The sequence below is a fragment of the Meleagris gallopavo genome, chromosome 13 (genome assembly GCF_905368555.1).
Source record: "Meleagris gallopavo chromosome 13, MGAL_WU_HG_1.1, whole genome shotgun sequence".
NCBI lineage: Eukaryota > Metazoa > Chordata > Aves > Galliformes > Phasianidae > Meleagris > Meleagris gallopavo.
In genome coordinates this window covers 13,222,942-13,243,791 of record NC_139416.1, presented here as the reverse complement: position 1 = coordinate 13,243,791, position 20,850 = coordinate 13,222,942, and the positions used below count along the sequence as shown (strand labels likewise).

The following is a 20,850-nucleotide window of genomic DNA, read 5'->3' as shown; positions in this document are numbered from 1 at the left end:
CCACAGATGCCACCATTTTATTATATTATTTAATTATTTATTTACTTTACACTATATATATGTGTGTATGGTTTTCTTATTTAGTTCTCTGCTTGTAATCATCCTACCTGAAGAAGGAATCAGATCTTCTTAATAAATATACAAGAGCTTCCTACCCAGAAGTGTTACATACTGTAAAAATAATCTAAGGCTCTAAATCTTTGTTATTTCCTGATCTGATGAAAACTGCTCACAAATGATCTGAACCCTTCCCCAAACTGAGTTTTATTTCCTTTTAGATGCACCTAAGCCACCCACAGAAGAGACATATATTCGTTCAGATGAATATGGGACTTCTGCTAGGTTCAGAAGATCGTCTGCTAAAATTCAGAAAAATGGAAGTCTAAATGTTGAAACTCTGGTTGTGGCAGATAAAAAAATGGTGGAGAAACATGGCAAGGAAAATGTAACAACATATATTTTAACAGTTATGAATATGGTAAGATCTGATGTACTTGAAGTATGTTATGACATCTTTCCTGTGGAATACTGTCATGTCAAACTTGTATCTTTCATTAGAAAAATGGTGATACCAAAAAGAGCATGCACACCTTACACAAGCTCTTCTTCAGGTCTCATCTAGTGTATTACTTAGGTCAAAAATCTTTTCAAAAAAAGGTTTTTAGATTACTGTAGTGTAAAGAGCATAAATGTTTGGAAAATATTTGAAAATGTTAAATTCTAAAATGTGTATTGTGTAGTATAAAGGAGTCAGACGTGCTGAAATAAAAATTCACTTCAAATAAGTGGAGTGGTTTGGGGCATAATTCTGGGTTTGGATTAATCCTACAAGGTATATAATTACATTAATGTACTGAAAATTGAAGCGGAACGTGATAACTCAGTACATACGTCTAGTCTACTTTAAAAGGATTTTTTATATATGTAGTTAATGTTTCTTCTTCAATAATCATTGCAGGTTTCTAGTCTGTTTAAAGATGGAACAATTGGAAGTGACATAAACATTATCGTTGTGAGCCTCCTCCTTTTGGAACAAGAGCCTGTAAGTTGCGTCAGAATTTTTGTGGTGTATATTTTGTTTCATACTGTTCACAGGGAGCACTGGATATTCCCATTTTATGTATGTAAACTTTCCTTAGAGGTTTGTTATGACATAAAGCGTAAGAAGAAAAAGAAAACGAAATAACAAAAACCTCAAAAAGCATGTTTTCTACATTCCACTGTTTTTCCTTTTTTTAATACTAAATCTTAATTTTCATGTAAATGTTCTTTAGAAACTTAAGATAAATCTTAACAGTATCCTGCATTTTCTTAGAGCTGTAAAGAGAAATCCAATTAAGAATCATTTAAATACATTGAAAGGTTTTGAACTAAGCTCTCCAGTGTGATAATCAGAAGGAAGGAATCAAAAGTCCCAGAATATAGCAGAAGTGGGAATGGAGCTGACTGTTTTGTCAATGGTCCTGAAAGAGAAGAAGAAAAAACCTTTCTGATGAAAAGAAATTTGTAAGATATTCATTTACCTGGATAATATTTGTCCTCCAGAGAAGTATCACACATATTAATCAAAAGGTAGAAAATGTTTCAGCATTCAGCTTAATTGGGAATCAAATGTATTTGTATGCTGTAATTCCAACTATTGACTCTGAAAATATTATCTGGGGAATCCTTCAGTTTTATTCTGTAATTCTAATACATTCATTCATCAGCTGCTCCTCAAAAACAATAAATATAGGAATGCATAAGTTCATATAGAAAGAAAAAAAAAATCCCTATTCCCTAACTAACTCTTCTTCCTTCAGTGATCTTTCTCAGGTACTGGTGGAAGCATCTTATTTCTGTGTCTTTGAAATACCTACAGGGTGGATTACTGATTAACCACCATGCGGACCAGTCACTCAATAGCTTTTGTCAATGGCAGTCTGCTCTAGTTGGGAAGAATGGAAAGCGCCACGACCATGCCATCTTGCTTACAGGTTTTGATATCTGCTCTTGGAAAAATGAGCCCTGTGATACTTTAGGTATGATATGAAAACTTCTGGATGTGAACATCAGCATCTTCATTTATAGACACTGAAGTGTCTTAAAATAAGACAGGTCATTTTTGCATATAATGTTAGACTTGTTGAACAGGAAAGAGCAGTACTACTATGTAGTATTAATACTAGTTTTCTTTGGAGTACTTAGAAGAGAAAGATTTCCAGTATTATTTCATTGGCAAAAATGGCAAACTAAACTTTCTGAAGATGTTCTGAATTATCACCTCTGGTAGGATTATTTGGGATTTTGAAAATGTTTACGAGCCATTCTGATTTGATTTGTTTTGACCTTCTTTTATTTTATATATTTTACATTTTATATTTTATATTGTGACTACTTGCCCTATTTGAATAAGATTCCTCCCTTATTTGGGAACAGTAAAGACATGTAGGGGCAAAGAATAATCTTTACCAGTAAAGTGCAATTAGGACGGTTAGGTTTGTTTTGCATTAACTTCTTATACAGGATCTCCTTTATTGTCAAATAAAAGTCTGCTTTAATTTTTCTATAATAAATCTGGTGAAGAAGAAAAGCATCTTGCATCTTTACGCACCATGATCGAATGGCTTATTACGATCAGTGCAGATGATATATGTATTTAGCATTCTGTAGAAAAACAATCTTTTCTACTGTTTCCTTCCCTCAGGATTTGCACCTATCAGTGGTATGTGCAGCAAATACCGTAGTTGTACCATTAATGAAGATACAGGCCTTGGACTGGCTTTTACAATTGCTCATGAATCTGGACACAAGTAAGCTATCTTTCATGAGTCTCACCTGCTCCTTCTATAGCTAAATTTGTAAGTGAATGGATGCTTTCCTGTGTAACCTACTCTAGGGAATTTGCTTTAGCAGGAGATTTGGACTAGATGATCTCCAGAGGTCCCTTCCAATCCCAAGGATTTTGTGATTCTGTGAATTCTGGCCAACCACTGGCAGTATAGTACCATCACTACTCTATACGGACCAAACCTGAAATCAAGGCTCAGAAAAAGTGTGGACATACAGTCACTTTTCTGTGCACAGTGTCTTTCAAAAGCAGTGCTACTGTATTCTGCTGTTTGCTCAAGTCATGAATCCTTCTGATTCTGCATGACTGAATCAGGAGTATTTAGTTTTCATTGTACAAATATTCTCTACAGTATATACTATGACCTAATGTCTACATGAGTGACCCTTTCACAAGTTTCTGTACATCTGAAGGGAAACAAGGAATTAAAGAATAATCCAGCTACTAGTGAAGTCCATGGGAACAGAGCCAATGCATTCAGTAGAACCAAATATGTAAAATGCATAGGGCTTGATCCTCCTGCCACACTAATGCAATTTCACTGACCTCAGTAGATTTTTAATGCCCTTCCATCAGTATTAGGAAGAGAATTATGCCCATAGCTCATTTTTCAAGAATTACCCCCTTTGGTAGACTAATCTCCTTCCTTCTTATTTGTTTTCTTCTTACGGACCTTGAGAGATTACACTTGGAATATCTTTTCTTCAGTGTTGATTTTTTTTTTGTCTTTTCCACCACTACTTTTGATTCTTACATTACATAGCCTTTGGTTTACTTTTATACTCTTGCCTAATGATATTCATCTTATATTCTGGAAAACATCTACCCCAGATACAAACCAGCTTTATTATCCTATGTTCATATTCATGTTCCTGAGACTACCTAGTGTGACGTGTAAAATGACAGAACTTGGACTCTGTGATACAGAGATTTGTGGAAGAAAAATGCCGTCAAAACTATTGCCAGGAAATTCTAGCAATCACAAATATGCAGAATGCAGCTTTGGGAAGAGTACTCAGTTTCATCATCTAAGGTGTGAGGTACTTCAGTGCAATTCTGAACATTCAGGATCTCTGTCTACTGATCAGTGTTTATATAACAGGTTAAGAAGTGCTCTTACACTGTGTGTTTGTAGTTGGAGAACAAGTGATGTTCTGTGGCAATTAATGAAAGTTCATATTATGGTAAAAAGTACTTCTTTGACAAGATGATACATACAGGACATTTCTTGGAGTTTTCTCATTTCACTCACTGTGTGTCTTTGAAAGTTACACACCTCTTTGTTACACTCTTTATATGGTTTCATTTAAGTACTTTATGTCTTTACCTGAAAGTTTTAACATTTTCTTTGGGAGTTCAGAGCCCATCCATCGGTGGATATTAAAACTGGATTCTTTGGCTGCAATGCATGTGAACAAAGCTTGTATCTTATAAAGGATTATAAAATATTAGCTCAGTTGGGACTTTTTTTTGTCCATTTGTAGAATGAGCCATATATTTTAGCATGCTTGGAACCACAGTTGATGGCAACACATTCAGTATCTGATGAGCCTGCAATGATTTATAACAGAGGATTGAGCCCAGTAAATTGGATATTCTCTGTACATGCACACATTGCATTTATAAAGTTGCCAGTGTACTACAGTGTTGAAGTAACAGACTATGACATTTCTATTCAGAACATACTGAAATTCACTAATATGCTGTACAATGAGTAAATATAGTGAAACCAAACCTGAAAATTAAATTTATTATGATCATAAACTCCACATCATTTATCATTTTCAATGTAGCTTTTATTATTGCTTACTTATTATTAATGCTACTAAATGCGTTTTTATATACTATGTGTTTTCCTCAATTGGCCCTACATGCTGTCCTTAACTATAGTTAAGGATGTATAAGTAATAATAGTGGCTCTGGGGTAATTTCTGTACAACAGTTATCTTCACAACTCATCAGCTGCAGTTTTTTTGTTTGGTTGACTGACTTTTTTTCTTCCTTATAAAGTACTTAATATTTTAGAGATGTGAACATAGAGCGTCTAGAGTATAAACCTGATTTTGACATTGATTTGCCGCATTTGACTAGGACTGCAAAGACAAAGAACAATTGTTTTGACTTGAACTTCTTATTATCTCTCTGTTTCACCATGGTATTGCATGGAATTCATCATCTGTTAATCTGCTTATTGAAGAAGGTGATATAGTAAACTTCTTCTCTGTATTGCCTCTAAGTGTTCCATCAAAGAGCAATATCATTAGTAGCAAGAGGCAGTTGTCTCCAAATACTGTAAGTTGTTGGCTTCTTATGGAACGTCCAACAAGGTGGCCAAGTGCAGTAGTTGTTTTTATAAAGCGCAGGAAACGCTTTCATGACTGAATGCATCTGCTCATTTTAGATGTAGCATAAAAGAGATGATAATAACTTTCACTTGCAATTCATGAAAAAACAAACAGGCAGGATTTCATGAAAAAATAAGAAATGGTTAAATGTAAAACTTCTGATACAGTCTGCAGCTGGTAATTAAATGCCACTGTCTTGTCATGGGCTCACACTACAGAACTCCTATTCATCACCAATATGGGTCTTTCTTGAAAAATTACTATCTTTTTCTAATTAGACTGAAGGCAGTAAAATCTGAATGCTACTAAATGGAGCTTGATTCATAATAAATGTCATTTTTGTGATGGTTTGTGCCTGTTTTCAACTCTTTGTGGATTTCAGTCATTAAGTGTTTCTCCTGGCTCAAATTGTTTCTGGCTTCTGATTAATCAACATTTTAACTCTTATGTATGGCTCTTTTTCAGCTTTGGTATGATTCATGATGGAGAAGGAAATCCTTGTAGAAAAGCTGAGGGAAATATTATGTCTCCCACACTCACAGGAAACAATGGAGTGTTTTCTTGGTCTGTATGCAGCAGGCAGTATCTCAACAAATTTCTCAGGTAGGTCAGATGTAAATCTGGGCCAGAGCCAGGGAATGTATCTTACTAACTGGGCTTGAACTTTTGAACAGACATAAAAATTACTTAAGTGTGAAATGTACCTCTTTTAAAATGTACTCATACCAGTGCACTATTTGAGCTCTCACACTTGGACTTGTGAGGCATATAGGTGGTGTGGTATTTAAGTGCCTTTGTCCTGCCTCATTTCAAAAGAATGGCTTTCATCCTCTATGAATATCCTACATTAATGACTGGCATATAGTTCCTTCTCAGGCATTCCTGTCAGCAACTAGATTTGTTACAGAATTAGCAGGAAATAAACATAAAAGAGAGCTACCAAAGTCATTACAAAATGTAAATTAACATTAGTGGACTTTCTCCCTAGAGTTTCTCTCTTGATCTAGCTCGTGTCATGAGTTTTAAGTTTTTCATACACTGCTCCTGGAGAAAGAAAAAAAAAAAAGAGAGAGAAAGATGCTATTTATTTCTCCAGAGTGTTAGCATTATTCAGTGATGCTTTTAAACAAGCTGTATTTTAGTTTATATTTGATGTCATCAGAACTGCACTCTTTTCTCGTAAAACTTTCCTTTTATTGAGTTTGTCATACATAGGGAGGCTATACTTCATTATGCAAAAGTGTAACAAGTACTGAGACATAGATCCAGTAAGGATCTATGAGGATCTCTGTAGATCTAGGATCTAAAGTAAGAATCGAGCACCTGTGTTCTGTAGATCCAATCCTTGAGTTCCAATTTAGTATCTTAAAGCAGTAGAAGGGAAAAAAGAAAGAGCTCTGGTGATTTTGCCTTCGTCAATGTTGCAGCATATTCAGATTACACAAATTTAAAATTAAAAAATCATGTAAGCCCTTCAGTATGCAGTATGGTCCAAGAGACTTACACTTGGAAGATATATCTAGCATAGAGTAACCTTCCAAACATATGGTTTCTCAAGCACATATAAAGGAAAAAAAAGTAGACCATAGCATACCTTTGGCATTTAGCTGGATCCAGCCAACCTAAAGCACCCAAGCTGCAACAGGCTTCTGTTTGTCAATCCATACTATGTGAATGCTGAAATGAGCCAGTGTCTGTGTTGTCTCTATTGTTTCCTGATTTTGAGAACCCACTTCAGGAAAGAAGCAGAATAGATTAACTTGTTCTTGGTTACATGCAAATAAAGAGAACTGAAGAAAGTAACATAATTCTTTCTTGTCACAACAGTCCCAAAGCCTGGAAATTGTTGCCTCCATAAAAATTTGCAGGTCAGGCTATCAATAAGATGTGTCAAGATCTTTTGGCTCCTGCAACCAGATATTCTTATTTCAGTACACGACTGTAAATCTAGTTAAAAGTACTGTATACCATGCTATGTGTTTTTACTGTTCTGTAACAAATTGTTTTGATACGAAGATCATAGTCATTATTACTACACATTCTCATTATAGTACAGCTCAAGCTGCCTGCCTGATTGATGAACCTAAGCAAACTGGACAGTATAAATACCCTGACAAACTGCCAGGGCAGATGTATGATGCTGACACCCAGTGCAAATGGCAATTTGGAATAAGAGCAAAAGTGTGCAACCTCAGCTTTGTAAAGGTACCTATTGATATTCTTGTAACGCTATAAATATGTAAAAATAACATTGAGGTTTCCAGGGGCCAGGGCTATTTACCTACCATACCTTGCTTGGCAATTTGCTTTGAAGGCTTTTTGCCTCCTTTAAGGTATATAATCATTCCAGAGGAGTTTCAAAGGGAAATTTGTTCTTTTCAGAAGTCATAAGAAGTGCAGTTGAATACTTAAGACCCAAAACCTTGCCTTTATGCTTATTTCCTTATGCTTAAAGAAATGAACAGGCAATACAGCTTTGATGAAAACTTTCATGGGATGTGGGAGGTGGCACAAGGAGGAAGTTTCTTGTTTTACTATTATGCATTAAGTTGGAAGTCTGGTAAGGATTTACAAAGTTATATAAGAAAAAAAAAGGAAACTGTCCCAACTTTGTGATGAAGGATTACTATTTTTTCTTCTTCTTTTCAGGATATTTGCAAATCTCTCTGGTGCCATAAAGTGGGTCACAGATGTGAAACAAAATTCATGCCAGCAGCAGAAGGAACAGCTTGTGGTATAAATATGGCAAGTGAATGACAAAAGGGGAAACATTTTAGCAGAATTTTTAAATAACATGGGAAGTTTTGGGGTTCTGACAGCCCAGGACCATCAATTAACATGGATTTTTGGGGGAACATTACCCAAAAATATATTCTCCAAAAGAACAGTTTTGAAAACTTGTACTTCAAAGATCTTAAACTCAGAGCTTGGACAAGTTTTAGGGCACTGCTTATTTGTACCATTGTGTTAACCAATGTTCTACTTCAGAGTTCTTGTCAAACTGAGAACTATCTCACAGATCTCAATTGGAAACATTTGGTTTATTAGGCTAAAGCACTTGAGCTTTTAAATGTCCTATATTTTTATTTTTTTTTCTGTTTTGCACCTACTAGGTACCACTAACTCTGATGGGATATTTTTTGGCATTCTTTTGGCAGTGGTGTCGAAGAGGACAGTGTGTCAAATATGGTGATCATGGACCCAAGCCTGTAAATGGCCACTGGTCTGCCTGGTCTGAATGGTCACAGTGTACTCGGACTTGTGGAAGTGGGGTCACATATCAAGAAAGACACTGCAACAATCCAAAGTAAGACATAGATATGAAAAGGTATTGTTTTTATACTATTTATGTTATTAAAACAAAAGAAAACAAAAAGAATATAGTCAATTTCTTGAGAGAAATAATTTGTGTGAAATGCTTCTCAAGCTTTTTTTCCATGTCCAGTAAGAACAGTCAGTAGCTGAAGGACAGGCGTATGTTCTGCTAGTAGAAAGTAGTGGCTGACTGAAGACTTCTAGAACACCGGAACATCTATACAGCCCAACTTTTTGAATTTACTGTGTGACACTGCAGTTTATCAAACACCTGCTGCAGTAGAGAAATGCCACACAGACACATTCACACCTAATAATTTAAGAGTAAGTGAAATAATTCTTATAAGCTATTAAAAGACTCCTGATGGGATCATACTATCTTGTATAATAAACCAAAGTTGTTTAAAGTCAATATCAAAATGGTTGTAGACAGATGACTTTGTATGTCTGCCATGTTCTTTTTATTCTTCCATGTTTCACAGGTCATAAAGTTGCTGAGCCATGGAATTGTATGGTACCTCATAAAACATTTCTGGATTGTTCCTCTAGTGAATGTCTTACCGCTGTAAATACTACTATTCCATACACTACTATTTCATGGTGGAAATAAAATGTTATCAGATCAAAATCTTTTCCAAGTACTCAAGTTATTGCAACTTACTAGAAAAAAAAAAGATTTCACTATTCCATACAAAACTTTAACAGGCATATACATATGAATTTGTCATTGCACACAATAAAAACAGCATTTAAACTACAGTAATAATAATAAAAAAAAAGAAAACATGACACAGTTTATATGAGGCTGTAAGGAACCCTCATACCTATTACAGAGTGCTACAGTAGTAATATCCAACCTTCATATGTTATGTTAAGGGAAAATGCAAAAATGTAAATCAGTTATAATAGTCTTTATTACCCTCAGTCAGTCAATCTTTGCAGATCCATAGCAGAGCATTCTCAACCTTTTCTATTGTTTCTCTGTGGTTTTTCTTACATAAAACTAGTTGGATATTTTCATTTTAAAAAGTATTTAGCAAGAGAATAAAGAGTCTTAATTTTGTCATATATATACCAAAATATTTTTCTTACCCTTAGACCCTGTTTTTCCTGCTAAATTTGCATGAATGGATGTTGCTCTCCCTATGAGGCAGAAAAAAGTACATTAGTTGCAATGTTTCAGATTGGCTCATTGTAATAATTAGTAATGATTTCAAATGATGTTAATGCAAAAGCTCTTCTTTTTGAAACGTGTCTTGTTGTAGCCCTTTGAATTTAAAACTTGCATTCAGAGTGATGTGTCTGTTCTAACTTCCGTAAAACCTGATGTAAAACTAGACGTCAGAACTGGACTGTATCTCTACAAAATCTAATTTTATTACAGTAGTGTTTATCCAATTACTCCAGTTTATCCAGAGCAAAGAGAATAAACTGCAAATCTCTCTCAGAGTAAGAGTGATTAAAGGACTGTATAAAAGCCATCTACACAAGACTGTATCACAGTGAATGAATATTCAGGTGACTGTATTTCACATCACAGAACTTTTGTATGTAAGTAGAATCATTAGAAAAATGATCCTATCCATTTTCAATGTTAAAACATATGGAAAGATTTATAGCCTACTGACTGTTCATTGTTCACTTCTAAATCTACAGATAAACAAAGAATAATGATTCCTTTCTTTCTGAACTTCTGAAATACATTTCAGATGTTTATACATTTCAATATATATATTATTTCATACGTAAGATATTTATTTCAGTTTTCTTAATCCAGGTTTGTGTAGGAACTAATGTTTGTTTTGTTCAAATGCCTGACAGAAGATTTTGGATAGCAAAATTCTAAGAATGCCAATAAATAATATGTGTTTGTATAAGAGATTATGATAGGGGCTGTGGATCTCTGAAGAACTGACAGGACTCTAACATGTTTTTTTAAGATTAGTACTCCATTTTTTCTGAACAACTGACTTAGGAACACTGAGGGAAACTGCTAGGTTTCCAGTGATTTCAATGGTGACACACCTTACTTAAGAGCTTAAAGACAGGTGAGGAATGTAGCTCCAGGCTGCTGCTTATGAAAATCTCATTATCTGTGTTTGTATGTGAAATTCATCTCTTGAAAATGATATCCAACCAATTCAATTTCCTTTTGTTTGATAATTACAAGATGGATGTTGTGACTATACCCAAACAGCTCTGGCTATGGCTTCTGAATTATCACATCAGTTCTGTGTGAATTTCTAATAACAAACACGTATGGAGGTCATCTGTAGAACATGGGGCCAGGAAGATTTGCTAAAATCACTATGTTTCTCTAAATTGTCCCAGTGTAAATTCATGGATCTGGTTTTCATACATCACATTTTACAATCAGGGTACTTTTCCAAGATACGAATATGTTAAATAAGTTAATCGTTTGCTGAGAAGGAACCTAAAGAGTGAGAGATTAAAATGAATACCTAAGTCATTTCTCTGATTGTGAGAGACATTTTAGACCTTTTGAATATGTGCAGAGAACTACTGTCCATCTTTGTGACATTGTCATAACATGGCCATTATATGAGTAGGAAGTTGAATTAAATTAATTACAAACCATGGAAAAAAAAGTAGTTCAGAAATTTCAGTTTAATTCCCTATGTATGAAATGTTTCCCTTCATCAGATTACTTCCATGATTTTACACTCTGTGTTGCATTCCAGTGAACAGCCATTTTATTTTCCTTCATTGTTCATTAAGTGTATTCTGAAAAGGGTAAAAACTGTAGGATTTATTTATGTTGCACTTGTAGCATTTTAATATTTGACTCTTGTATGAAGTGGAGTTTGGCAGCTTTGTACTCATGCTGCTTTTACAATTCATTAATTACTTACTTCTCCAGTTATCATCAGCATTTATTCATGCAAGCATCTTTACCAGCGTATGCCAAAGTTGGGAAGGTACACACATGAAAGTTTAGGCTTCATTTGCATTCACTATACTGCTGTAGTGGAATACCAGTACTCACAGAGCTTCTGTTAGCCTTGAAGCTAAAACCTGTTGGTATAAACCAACCAACAGAAGCATGATTTTATCACTGTAGATAATAGCCTTTTCTCTGAAATTTGCTTTTATAGCCCTTTAGATTCTTGTGAGTTACTTAACATTTCCTGACATCATGATGTAAGAAAGGAAGTTGGAAATGTTTCTATGGATTTTCTGGCCAGCAGTTTCAGTAATGAGAGTGTACTGTAAGATCAAAATACTGCTCTGATAGGGTTGGAGAACTGAATGCCTGTTTCAGTGTTTCCCTGGTTTGGTGGAATTTTATACCATCCTCACATACAAGCCTGTGGCTAGAAATCATGATCTAGCCATAAATAATTCTATTATATCATTTATTTGGTGGCATTTACTTGGAAGAAGGTTGCTTCTTTTCTGTACACTAAAGCAGATTTGTTCTCTGGAGTAGAAGAGGTCAAAAAAATCATACATATGCTGAAGCTGAAAAGAAAATCTGTAGAGACTTGAGTAAGAACCCAACACTTGGCTGACTTAACTGCAAACTCCCCCCAGTTGCAAAGTCAACACAAACACTCCCTGACTTCATGGATGTTTCACATCCTTCCTGCCCTTCAAGGAATGAATTGCCACCACCTAAGACAGAAAATCTGACTCTTAAGACCTTTGCTGCTGTACTGTCTGGTATCGGTATAGTTAGTAGATGACCGCAAGAAAGGTCAGTTAAAGTATTTCTTCCACAGTATATTTCTCTGGTGCTTCAACTCAGTTTTAAATGGAGTAGAAAAGTACTTCTCTCTTCCTTTGAGAGACTGTTTTGTAGCCCGGAATTATGGAAAATTTGGATATTGTGCACAATCCAAGCCGACTCAAAACATGAGAAGCAAGCCCCACTTGGTTAATGGATTAGATGTATGAGAATTAAAATTTATGGTAAACAAATGGTGTAAAAATAAAATGCATGTGCATTTTCTCATTCTTGTTGCACCAAGCTGTGTTCGTATTACTCCTCAATCAGAAGTTGCCTGAGATACTTGATGTGGCTTACAGTTTATAGTATGCTTTTTAAGGCTTTAAACAAGCAACACTGATCATACTTGCTGCACCCATACCTTTATATTAACTATACATTTAGCTATCATCTCTATGTAATATTTTATATTTAAATATGTATTTAATAGTATTTATATTTAAAATTATCTTAACTACTAATAATTATTAAATAACTAATAATTTGTCTAAGTACTTTTACTATCTCATATATTTTATGCTCATTTTTCCCTAATGTATGAGTGTGTGTGTAATATGGTCATGGCAACCACTGAAAGATCATAGCTTAGTTTCCAAGTGTTTCCTAATTTTTAAATATCATGGTATAGATGTGTGCAGGTGCAGAATTGTTGCTGTTTTGTTTTTTTTTTTTTACTTGATACAAGAAATAGTATAGTATCACACAGTTCTTAAGAGTTTGGGGTTTTGAAGACTTGGCTCAATGCTTGCAGATATATATCTGAGAGCAGTGGAACTGCAAAAATAACATCAGTGGATTCTTAGGAGATCCAGAGGGAATAAAAAAGTGAGTGAGTATATTTCTCAGCAGTTTATGAGACCCTTCAGTCACTTTAAAAAATGCAGTTCTTACATTTTTACATCGGCTTACAGCTGTGTGCATAGATCAAGTAGTAACAAATACACACACATATACATATTATTCTGATAGCATAAGATACTAGCAAAGTAACAGAATGCATTCTTTTCATCCTCTCCAGATCAAGGGAAATTATGGTTTGTTGAAGCAGATATGATACATTTGAAGTTATCCATAGATATCAGTGGTATCTTACAGGAGGCAACTATGCATAGTTTCCTACTATCTTTCATTGTTTTAAACCAAGCTTTTAAAAATGATTTACCAAAAAATAAAATGAAAACAACCAAATGTGATTATTTTGTTCTCATTTGATTGGTTTGGTCTTATCCTTTTTTAACTCCTAGTGTGACAGGCAATTTTTGCGCACATTCATTTGCATTACAGCAGAGTAAAGATAGCTATATAAAAAGAGTGAAATCAGCCAACACAAACAGCCCTATAAATTTTAATTAGTGAAAAACACTGTTCACCTCTAGATGTTTGCGTCTTTGCTGAGTTTGCAGTGATCCAAGAAGATAATTCATGGCAACTGCTTTGCTGGGTTTTAGCAACTATGAAAATTAATGGTTTGTGTAAGAAATACTGATTCTCCAAGACAACTCTCATTTTCTCTGTTAATGTGTGTGTAACATGTCAATCACATAAAAAGTAGGTGCTGCCAATGATTTTTTTTCTTTTCTTTCAAGGCCACAGTATGGTGGCAAATTCTGCCAAGGTTCCAGTCGTATTTATGAACTTTGCAATAATCAGCCATGTCCAGCAAATAGTTTGGACTTCCGTGCCCAGCAGTGTGCAGAATACAACAGCAAACCTTTCCGGGGATGGTACTACAAATGGAAACCATATACTAAAGTGGAAGGTAATTATGCCACAGTTTTGATGGACAAAGGCAATTGCAGGAAGCAAGCTATCAGCTGTAATTCATCCATATTCCTTAGGCAAATATCCCCCTGATGTAAGCAAACAGAAATTCAGTTGGCTTATTTGAGGTATGTTTGCTTTCCAGCATAGTTGAATCCGTCCTCTTATGTGATACCATCTGTACGAACATGCAGAGTTCATTTCGGTTGAGAATTTAAATCTTTGTCCTTAGCATGACTCCCTAGCTATTGCTGCTCCTTTCTTTAATTTTATATTAGATATATTTTAGTATAAAGCCAAAATAACAGACAGCAACAAAAATTCTGTTAATTTTTCTGCATGGGAAATGTGAGCTCACACAGTAAAACTACCAGAATCTTCTTTCCTACAGAATGGTCTCAGATTTCAAAATCTAACCAACATCAAAACTTCTCATTTTTCTACTGGTACAGTCCCTTAAGAATCAGAAAAACAAATACTGTACTGACATACATCTTCTGAAGTTATCTTTTGCTGAGAGATCTTTATAAAATTTAGGTATCAATAGCTATCTCTTGTCTTTTGTGGAATTAAATATTATTTTTAATTTATGCATCTTAATTCTGTAAATACTTTGCATCAGTATTCTCCACTGTACTCTCGATAACATGGTCTCTTTCTCAAAACTGCTACAGATGCTTTGCCTCTGTAGAAAGTGGAGTGCTAATTACAATTGAAAATCCAATTGAATAAAAAAGGATATTGTTTCAAATTTAATTTCATGTTCCTGAACATTCTGTTTTGCTCTGTTTGTATTAAAATGGCGCTTTGTGTCAACAATTACAATTGCATCATTGTATTGGCCAGCATAGAATTTATCAGTCCTTCATAAGCACAAGACACTATCTGTGAACAAGAAGAAATTTGATTGACAGTTGCTTGGACTTTTTAGAGGAAATGTGCCTTGCTTAGGGGAAAACCTGTTCCCAGTACTAACTTCCAGCTTAACACTTGTGCAATCTTATCTTTTTGAAATTTTAATAAACATTAAGTACAATTGTTACAATTTCCAATTTCTCTTAATAAAAAATGAAATTTGAAACTGGGACAAGTAGAGCTGAAATCATGGCCACATCAGCAAAGCTAACAGAGCATGCCTGCTTTTACACTGCTGTTGAACTCTGAGTATGTGGACCATTAAACCCACACATTGTTTTAAACTATATTTGGCTGTAATTCCACCTATTTTGGGATTCTAATATGTCAGGACACAATTAATCCTTGTAGCTGCTAAATGTCATCTAGAATGCAGGAAGAAGCAGCTGGGTGCTTTCTGTTGCTTTTTTGTTTGTTTTCAAGCCGTGCCTCAGGTCTACTAATACTTCTTTGTTTTTGTTTTTTTCCCTTCAGAGGAAGATAGATGTAAACTGTACTGCACAGCTGAAGACTTTGACTTCTTCTTTGCAATGTCCAGCAAAGTGAAGGATGGAACCTTGTGTTCTCCTAATAATTATGACGTTTGCATTGATGGAATTTGTGAAGTAAGATAAAATTAAGTTTCTTACAATCCTAATGTCTTTTATTCTTTCTTTCCTTCTTTCTTTCCTTCCTTCTTTCTTTCTTTCTTTCTTTCTTTCTTTCTTTCTTTCTTTCTTTCTTTCTTTCTTTCTTTCTTTCTTTTCTTTCTTTCTTTCTTTCTTTCTTTCTTTCTTTCTTTCTTTCTTTCTTCTTTCCTTCCTTCCTTCCTTCCTTCCTTCCTTCCTTCCTTCCTTCCTTCCTTTCCTTTCCTTCTTCTTTCTTTCTTTCTTTCTTTCTTTCTTTCTTTCTTTCTTTCTTTCTTTCTTTCTTTTTTCTCCTTTCTTTCTCCTTTCTTTCTCTTTCTCCTTTCCTTTCCTTTCCTTTCCTTTCCTTTCCTTTCCTTTCCTTTCCTTTCCTTTCCTTTCCTTTCCTTTCCTTTCCTTTCCTTTCCTTTCCTTTCCTTTCCTTTCCTTTCCTTTCCTTTCCTTTCCTTTCCTTTCCTTTCCTTTCCTTTCCTTTCCTTTCCTTTCCTTTCCTTTCCTTTTCCTTTTCCTTTTCCTTTTCCTTTTCCTAATAAGTGGGGAATTGATTCCTTTGTAGAAAATGCAGCTGTTTCTTCAAATCTCTTGTGTCTGAGTCCTTCACTTCTGCCTTTTGGTTGCAGCAAGTAGGGTGTGATCATGGACTTGGTTCCAAAGCTGTATTGGATGCTTGTGGAGTTTGTAAAGGAGATAATTCAACATGCAAGTTCTTTAAAGGCCAATACTTGATCCAGCACAAAGCTAATGGTAAGGAAAGCTGTTCCACATGATCATCAACTCATTGCTCTGCTGTATCCCCATGTAATATATATGATTCCTTGCTCATTAGGGCAGTGGTTAAAAGTCCAGATGTGAACTGAAAATCACAGGGAGAGTGAGAGAAGAGTTCACATTTCTCCCGTTTCTTGGTAACAAGAAAGCTATGAACATAAGTCTTGGTTAGTTAATCTGCAGGCATTCCTCTTGTTTCTTAAAACATTTTCCTTTTATGTATGAATTTCCTTTTTAAAAAGATTTTAGGATTTGTGCAAGTGTGTCAACAGTTCTGACTGGAATGGGACAATGGAAGTTCCCATTATGTTTACAACATAATGCCATGGCATTGTGGGGGCTCTCTCTATCACGGTGCATCGGACCTCAAAAAGATTGTTGATGACTGAAGTAGGACCTTCCCTACTGTAGGGAAGTACAGGGAAAACATAGTAAAACATTTACATTGAAACCATCATTATTCTGTTCTACATTTTTCTAAGGTGAACTTGCTGCTTCTTGTTTTGAGTGACACAAAAATTCCAGGAATTGAAATACCTTAGAGTTACTCTGATTACAGGCTGCATAGGGGGGTTAAAATCAGAACTGCTTTCTTCTTATGGAAATGGAGTAACTTTGGTAGATCAGAACAGCTGCCTTCAGTATCTTTCAAATTGGCTCAAGAAGGAGAAGCCTTCTCTGTCTGTACAACTATTGCAAAAATGTTGCTTTACTTCTTTTATTTCAGACTACTATGCTGTGGTCACCATTCCAGCAGGAGCACGCAGCATACATCTCCATGAAATGCAAATCTCCACCAGCTACCTCGCAGTGCGCAATCTCAGTAAAAAGTATTATCTAACAGGAGACTGGACAATTGACTGGCCAGGAAAGTTTCCTTTTGCTGGAACAGTTTTTGATTATCAGCGCTCATTTAACCATCCAGAGAGTCTATATGCAGCTGGACCAACTAATGAGACGCTGGTCTTTGAAGTAAGCTTTTTTCTGTTTATTCTTCCCTTGATGTCTATTACAGAATCAGTAACGACAGCTTTAGCTCTGTGCTGTAGCTCTCAGAGAGATTAAAGAATAGCGTTGAGTCATGATAGTATTCAGACTTAATTGTGTAGTCATGCTAGATTGAAAGGCCTTTCAGCAGTTCATCAAGGTTTGAAGTTTACAAAACTGTCACAAATTCAGTGAAAAGAAAGGTGCATAAAACATAGCGTCTAGCATTATTTCTCCATTGCTGCACAATGGTAATGGAGATTATAAGCACATCCCACAAGTGGTGTGCTATAAAACTTAGCGATGCAAAAAACCAGATCTCATTTATACTATAGGGCTTAAAAGTAACACGTTCAAATAGTACCTTGGAAACTGCAGGCACGTGTAGTCCTTTTTACATCTACCTTGGGACACAGATGGTCTAAGCACCACACATTAGGCTCCTGGGTAGTTTCTGTTGATTCAGTTTTATTAGTGATAGCATCTAGAATAAAGAATTTTGTATATGTTTATCTCCCACTCGACTTTGTACAACTTACTCTGCCAGATGTCCTGTGTTGAGACTACGTTGAGTAGAAAGTAAATTTGGTACATAGATGGTTTGATACACCAATGCACTAAAAATGAGCCACAAGTACTTCTGTTGTGGGAAACATCTCTGCATTGGGTTGCCTTACTAGATTCTCTGTTTAAGTGTATCAGAACATCTGAGGGTCAATATCTGACTGAATCACCTAAGTGGATCATTCGCCACATTAGTTGTCCTGCTTTGTTGGAAGGCTCTAGCAAATCCCTGCATTTTAACTTGTCAGTTATGTCTGTTTTGATTAATCCTTTCATGGGAGAAGGAAGAAGCACTCCTCAGGAGAGATTCAATTTCTTCCCACATCTTCCAGCAATACCCTGTCCAGCTCACTAGCAAACACCCCTTTCTCTGGAGAGTATGTGGGTAGCAATGAGGGCTGTACCCATTCTGAGGCAGTGGTTGGTGGTTCTTCATCCCATCACGTAACACCGTAACTGAACACTGCTCTCTGCACAAGTTTAGCAGGAGTGATTAACCAAGAAATCTCCATCCTGTTTCCATTACACAGCTTTGTTCCTTTAAACTTAGAAACACAACAAATATAGACTGTGATACGAAATACATTCTTCAAGGATTATTTAAACTTTCACAGCTATTCAGTAAAGTTTTATTTTAATTACTGAAGAGCCTTACCATTATTCATACTGAGTAATGTACTTAAGCATCTATTTAAGCACCACTGAAGCTCATAGACTTCGAACATATGTTAAAGTACTTTAGGATGGACAGTTTCACATAGGAAAAAGGTGTGTATTTTAGCAAATTATCACAATTTGCAATCCCTTTTTAAAGGAAAGGTTAGCAAAAACATTTTAGTCCAAAGAAGAGTTTTGGCCTGCAAGTTACAGACATGCTTCCATGTCCACAAATAATTTCCAAAACAGCCATATACCAAAGAAACAAGCATACTTATGAATGTTATGAAATGCTAATCTGAACTCTCAGGAATCTTATTTGTCATAATACAAAGTAAATTGAACAGTATTATTATAGAACTAAAGTATGAATAATAAATTGCCTCTAGATGACTTACTTGGCTGCATGTCGTGCAAATACTTCACAGAATAAAGATTAAAGAAAAAATACTTAATGCCAAATACCACTTCTATTTTCATCCTATCATATTATGCTAAACAGTTTTATTAAGAGTTAGCATTTAACTTGAGGCTATTGCTCCTACAAAAGCTTATTTAAACTTCCCTTGTATTTTTATTGAAATACCTACACCACTGACTTTGGTAACTAGGGATTCTAACAACTGCAAATGTTAAAGTTATGTATTCCCCAATTATATATATCTGTAAGCTGTATTAAAGATGTCATTAAATAATTTAAGCAACAAGCTGAATTCTGGAAAATATGCAAAATCTTGTTTGTTCAGAGATCTCCATTATTTATGCTTTATCAATAACTAAGCAGCAAAAAATGCCAATGAAAACTAAAGAACACACTTTTATGTGAAAACACACATTGCTGAATATCTATGTGCAACAGTAATAGTGAAACAAGTCCCACTCAACAATAAATACTAGAAACCGACAGAAGGCTGAATGATGGAACATTTAAGCATGCTATGTTGTAGATTTGTTTTTATCTCATTTGTAAATTTCAAAGAATCGTACAAAATAAATCCTGCCAGCAAATTTTTTATCCAGTTAAGTTGCTTTTCAGTAAGATGAGGCTTTCCAGGGTCCAGACTTCAATTTCTTCCTGTAATTTAAATATTTTTTCTTTATTTTTAATTATGTTATATTCAACACCAATTTAATAATTATTTTCTGGATTAGATTTTCTCCAGAAGAATTCTGGATGAGTAAATACTGGAATTTTTCAAGTGAACACTGAATACAAGTTTTTGTAGATGTATTTATTGCTTTTCTACCATGATCAGAAAGACAGATTAGCAGAGCTTGCGCTTAGTTTTGTAGTCATAGTTTTGCTAGACATTTGTGTGGTGACCCAAGCAACCCAGGGTTTCAACTGCATTTTTGGATGCAAATCAATCTGCTGCATCCAAAAAGTTGAGGTTACACATGTCCTCTGAGCAACATTCACAGGAGAGGATGGGAGCAGTGCTCTACGAGCATGGGTCCAGACAGGTCTAGCACATCTGTGCTCAAGGCAATCACTTCCTTTGAAATGCAGTTTTTCTCCAAAATATTTTCTTGAAAGAAACATCTGAAGCATGTATTAAGAAAGAAGGATGAAACCTAAATAAGAAAAAAACCTTGAAATTCCCTATTGTCTTGCATACCACAAGTAATAGTTCAGCCTTACAGTCGTACTATGTTCCATATTTATGTCTCATTGTACAGCATGTTCCTGTGCATCTGTGTTTTTCTATCAGGTTTTCCAATAGCTAAGCTGACACTTGTCATTTAATCAGACTTTGCAGTCCTATTCAGTAATGGATGAGAGACAAAAATCACAAAGCGCTTTTCTTATCTATCCTGGAATTTCACAAAAAAAAAACCCCAACCCCAAATGCACACATATATATATTTACATATGTTATGTATGTGTTATTATGGAACCAGTCAGACCAAAGAAGACAAAGAGCAGCAATTCTGTACTTCAACTAGGTTGTGGGACTGACAATACAAACTTCAGTGGCCAAATATTTTCTGAGGAGGAGGAGAACATTGTGTGAAGAAGGCACAATTCAAATTGTAGGATGAGTATTTCCTGAGTACAACTTCTGGAAGTCTAAATGCAGATTTTAATGAGATTTTAAGAATTCATCAAAGCACTTTCTGGATTGTTGAAGAAGTAAGCTCACAGATGTAGGGAAAGCAAAGCAGTGTATACCAGTGCCCTTCAAAATTTGTATATCTTTCTGAAATGGCTGCTTGTAGTATTGATACTTTGGTGACTGTGGGTTTATAGAAACCAGTAAAAGCCTAAATAAGAAATACTCAGGGATTGAGAAGGCAGTTCGCAAAATGTCCAAATTTAGATGAGATAGG

General features: G+C 35.2%; 1 protein-coding gene across 2 annotated transcripts in view; it reads left to right on the top strand.

Moving 5' to 3' along the window:
- Window positions 1-20,850, top strand: part of ADAMTS18 (ADAM metallopeptidase with thrombospondin type 1 motif 18) — a 68,014-nt gene that overhangs the window by 28,205 nt on the left and 18,959 nt on the right. For both annotated transcript variants that reach the window (XM_085234995.1, XM_085234994.1), the window contains exons 5-16: window positions 279-478; window positions 959-1,042; window positions 1,862-2,021; window positions 2,687-2,792; window positions 5,641-5,778; window positions 7,227-7,380; window positions 7,825-7,920; window positions 8,334-8,482; window positions 13,828-14,000; window positions 15,392-15,522; window positions 16,164-16,287; window positions 17,039-17,283. In XM_085234995.1, the coding sequence (XP_085091121.1) occupies window positions 279-478; window positions 959-1,042; window positions 1,862-2,021; window positions 2,687-2,792; window positions 5,641-5,778; window positions 7,227-7,380; window positions 7,825-7,920; window positions 8,334-8,482; window positions 13,828-14,000; window positions 15,392-15,522; window positions 16,164-16,287; window positions 17,039-17,283 (1,760 nt within the window). The remainder of the gene's footprint in view (window positions 1-278; window positions 479-958; window positions 1,043-1,861; window positions 2,022-2,686; window positions 2,793-5,640; window positions 5,779-7,226; window positions 7,381-7,824; window positions 7,921-8,333; window positions 8,483-13,827; window positions 14,001-15,391; window positions 15,523-16,163; window positions 16,288-17,038; window positions 17,284-20,850) is intronic.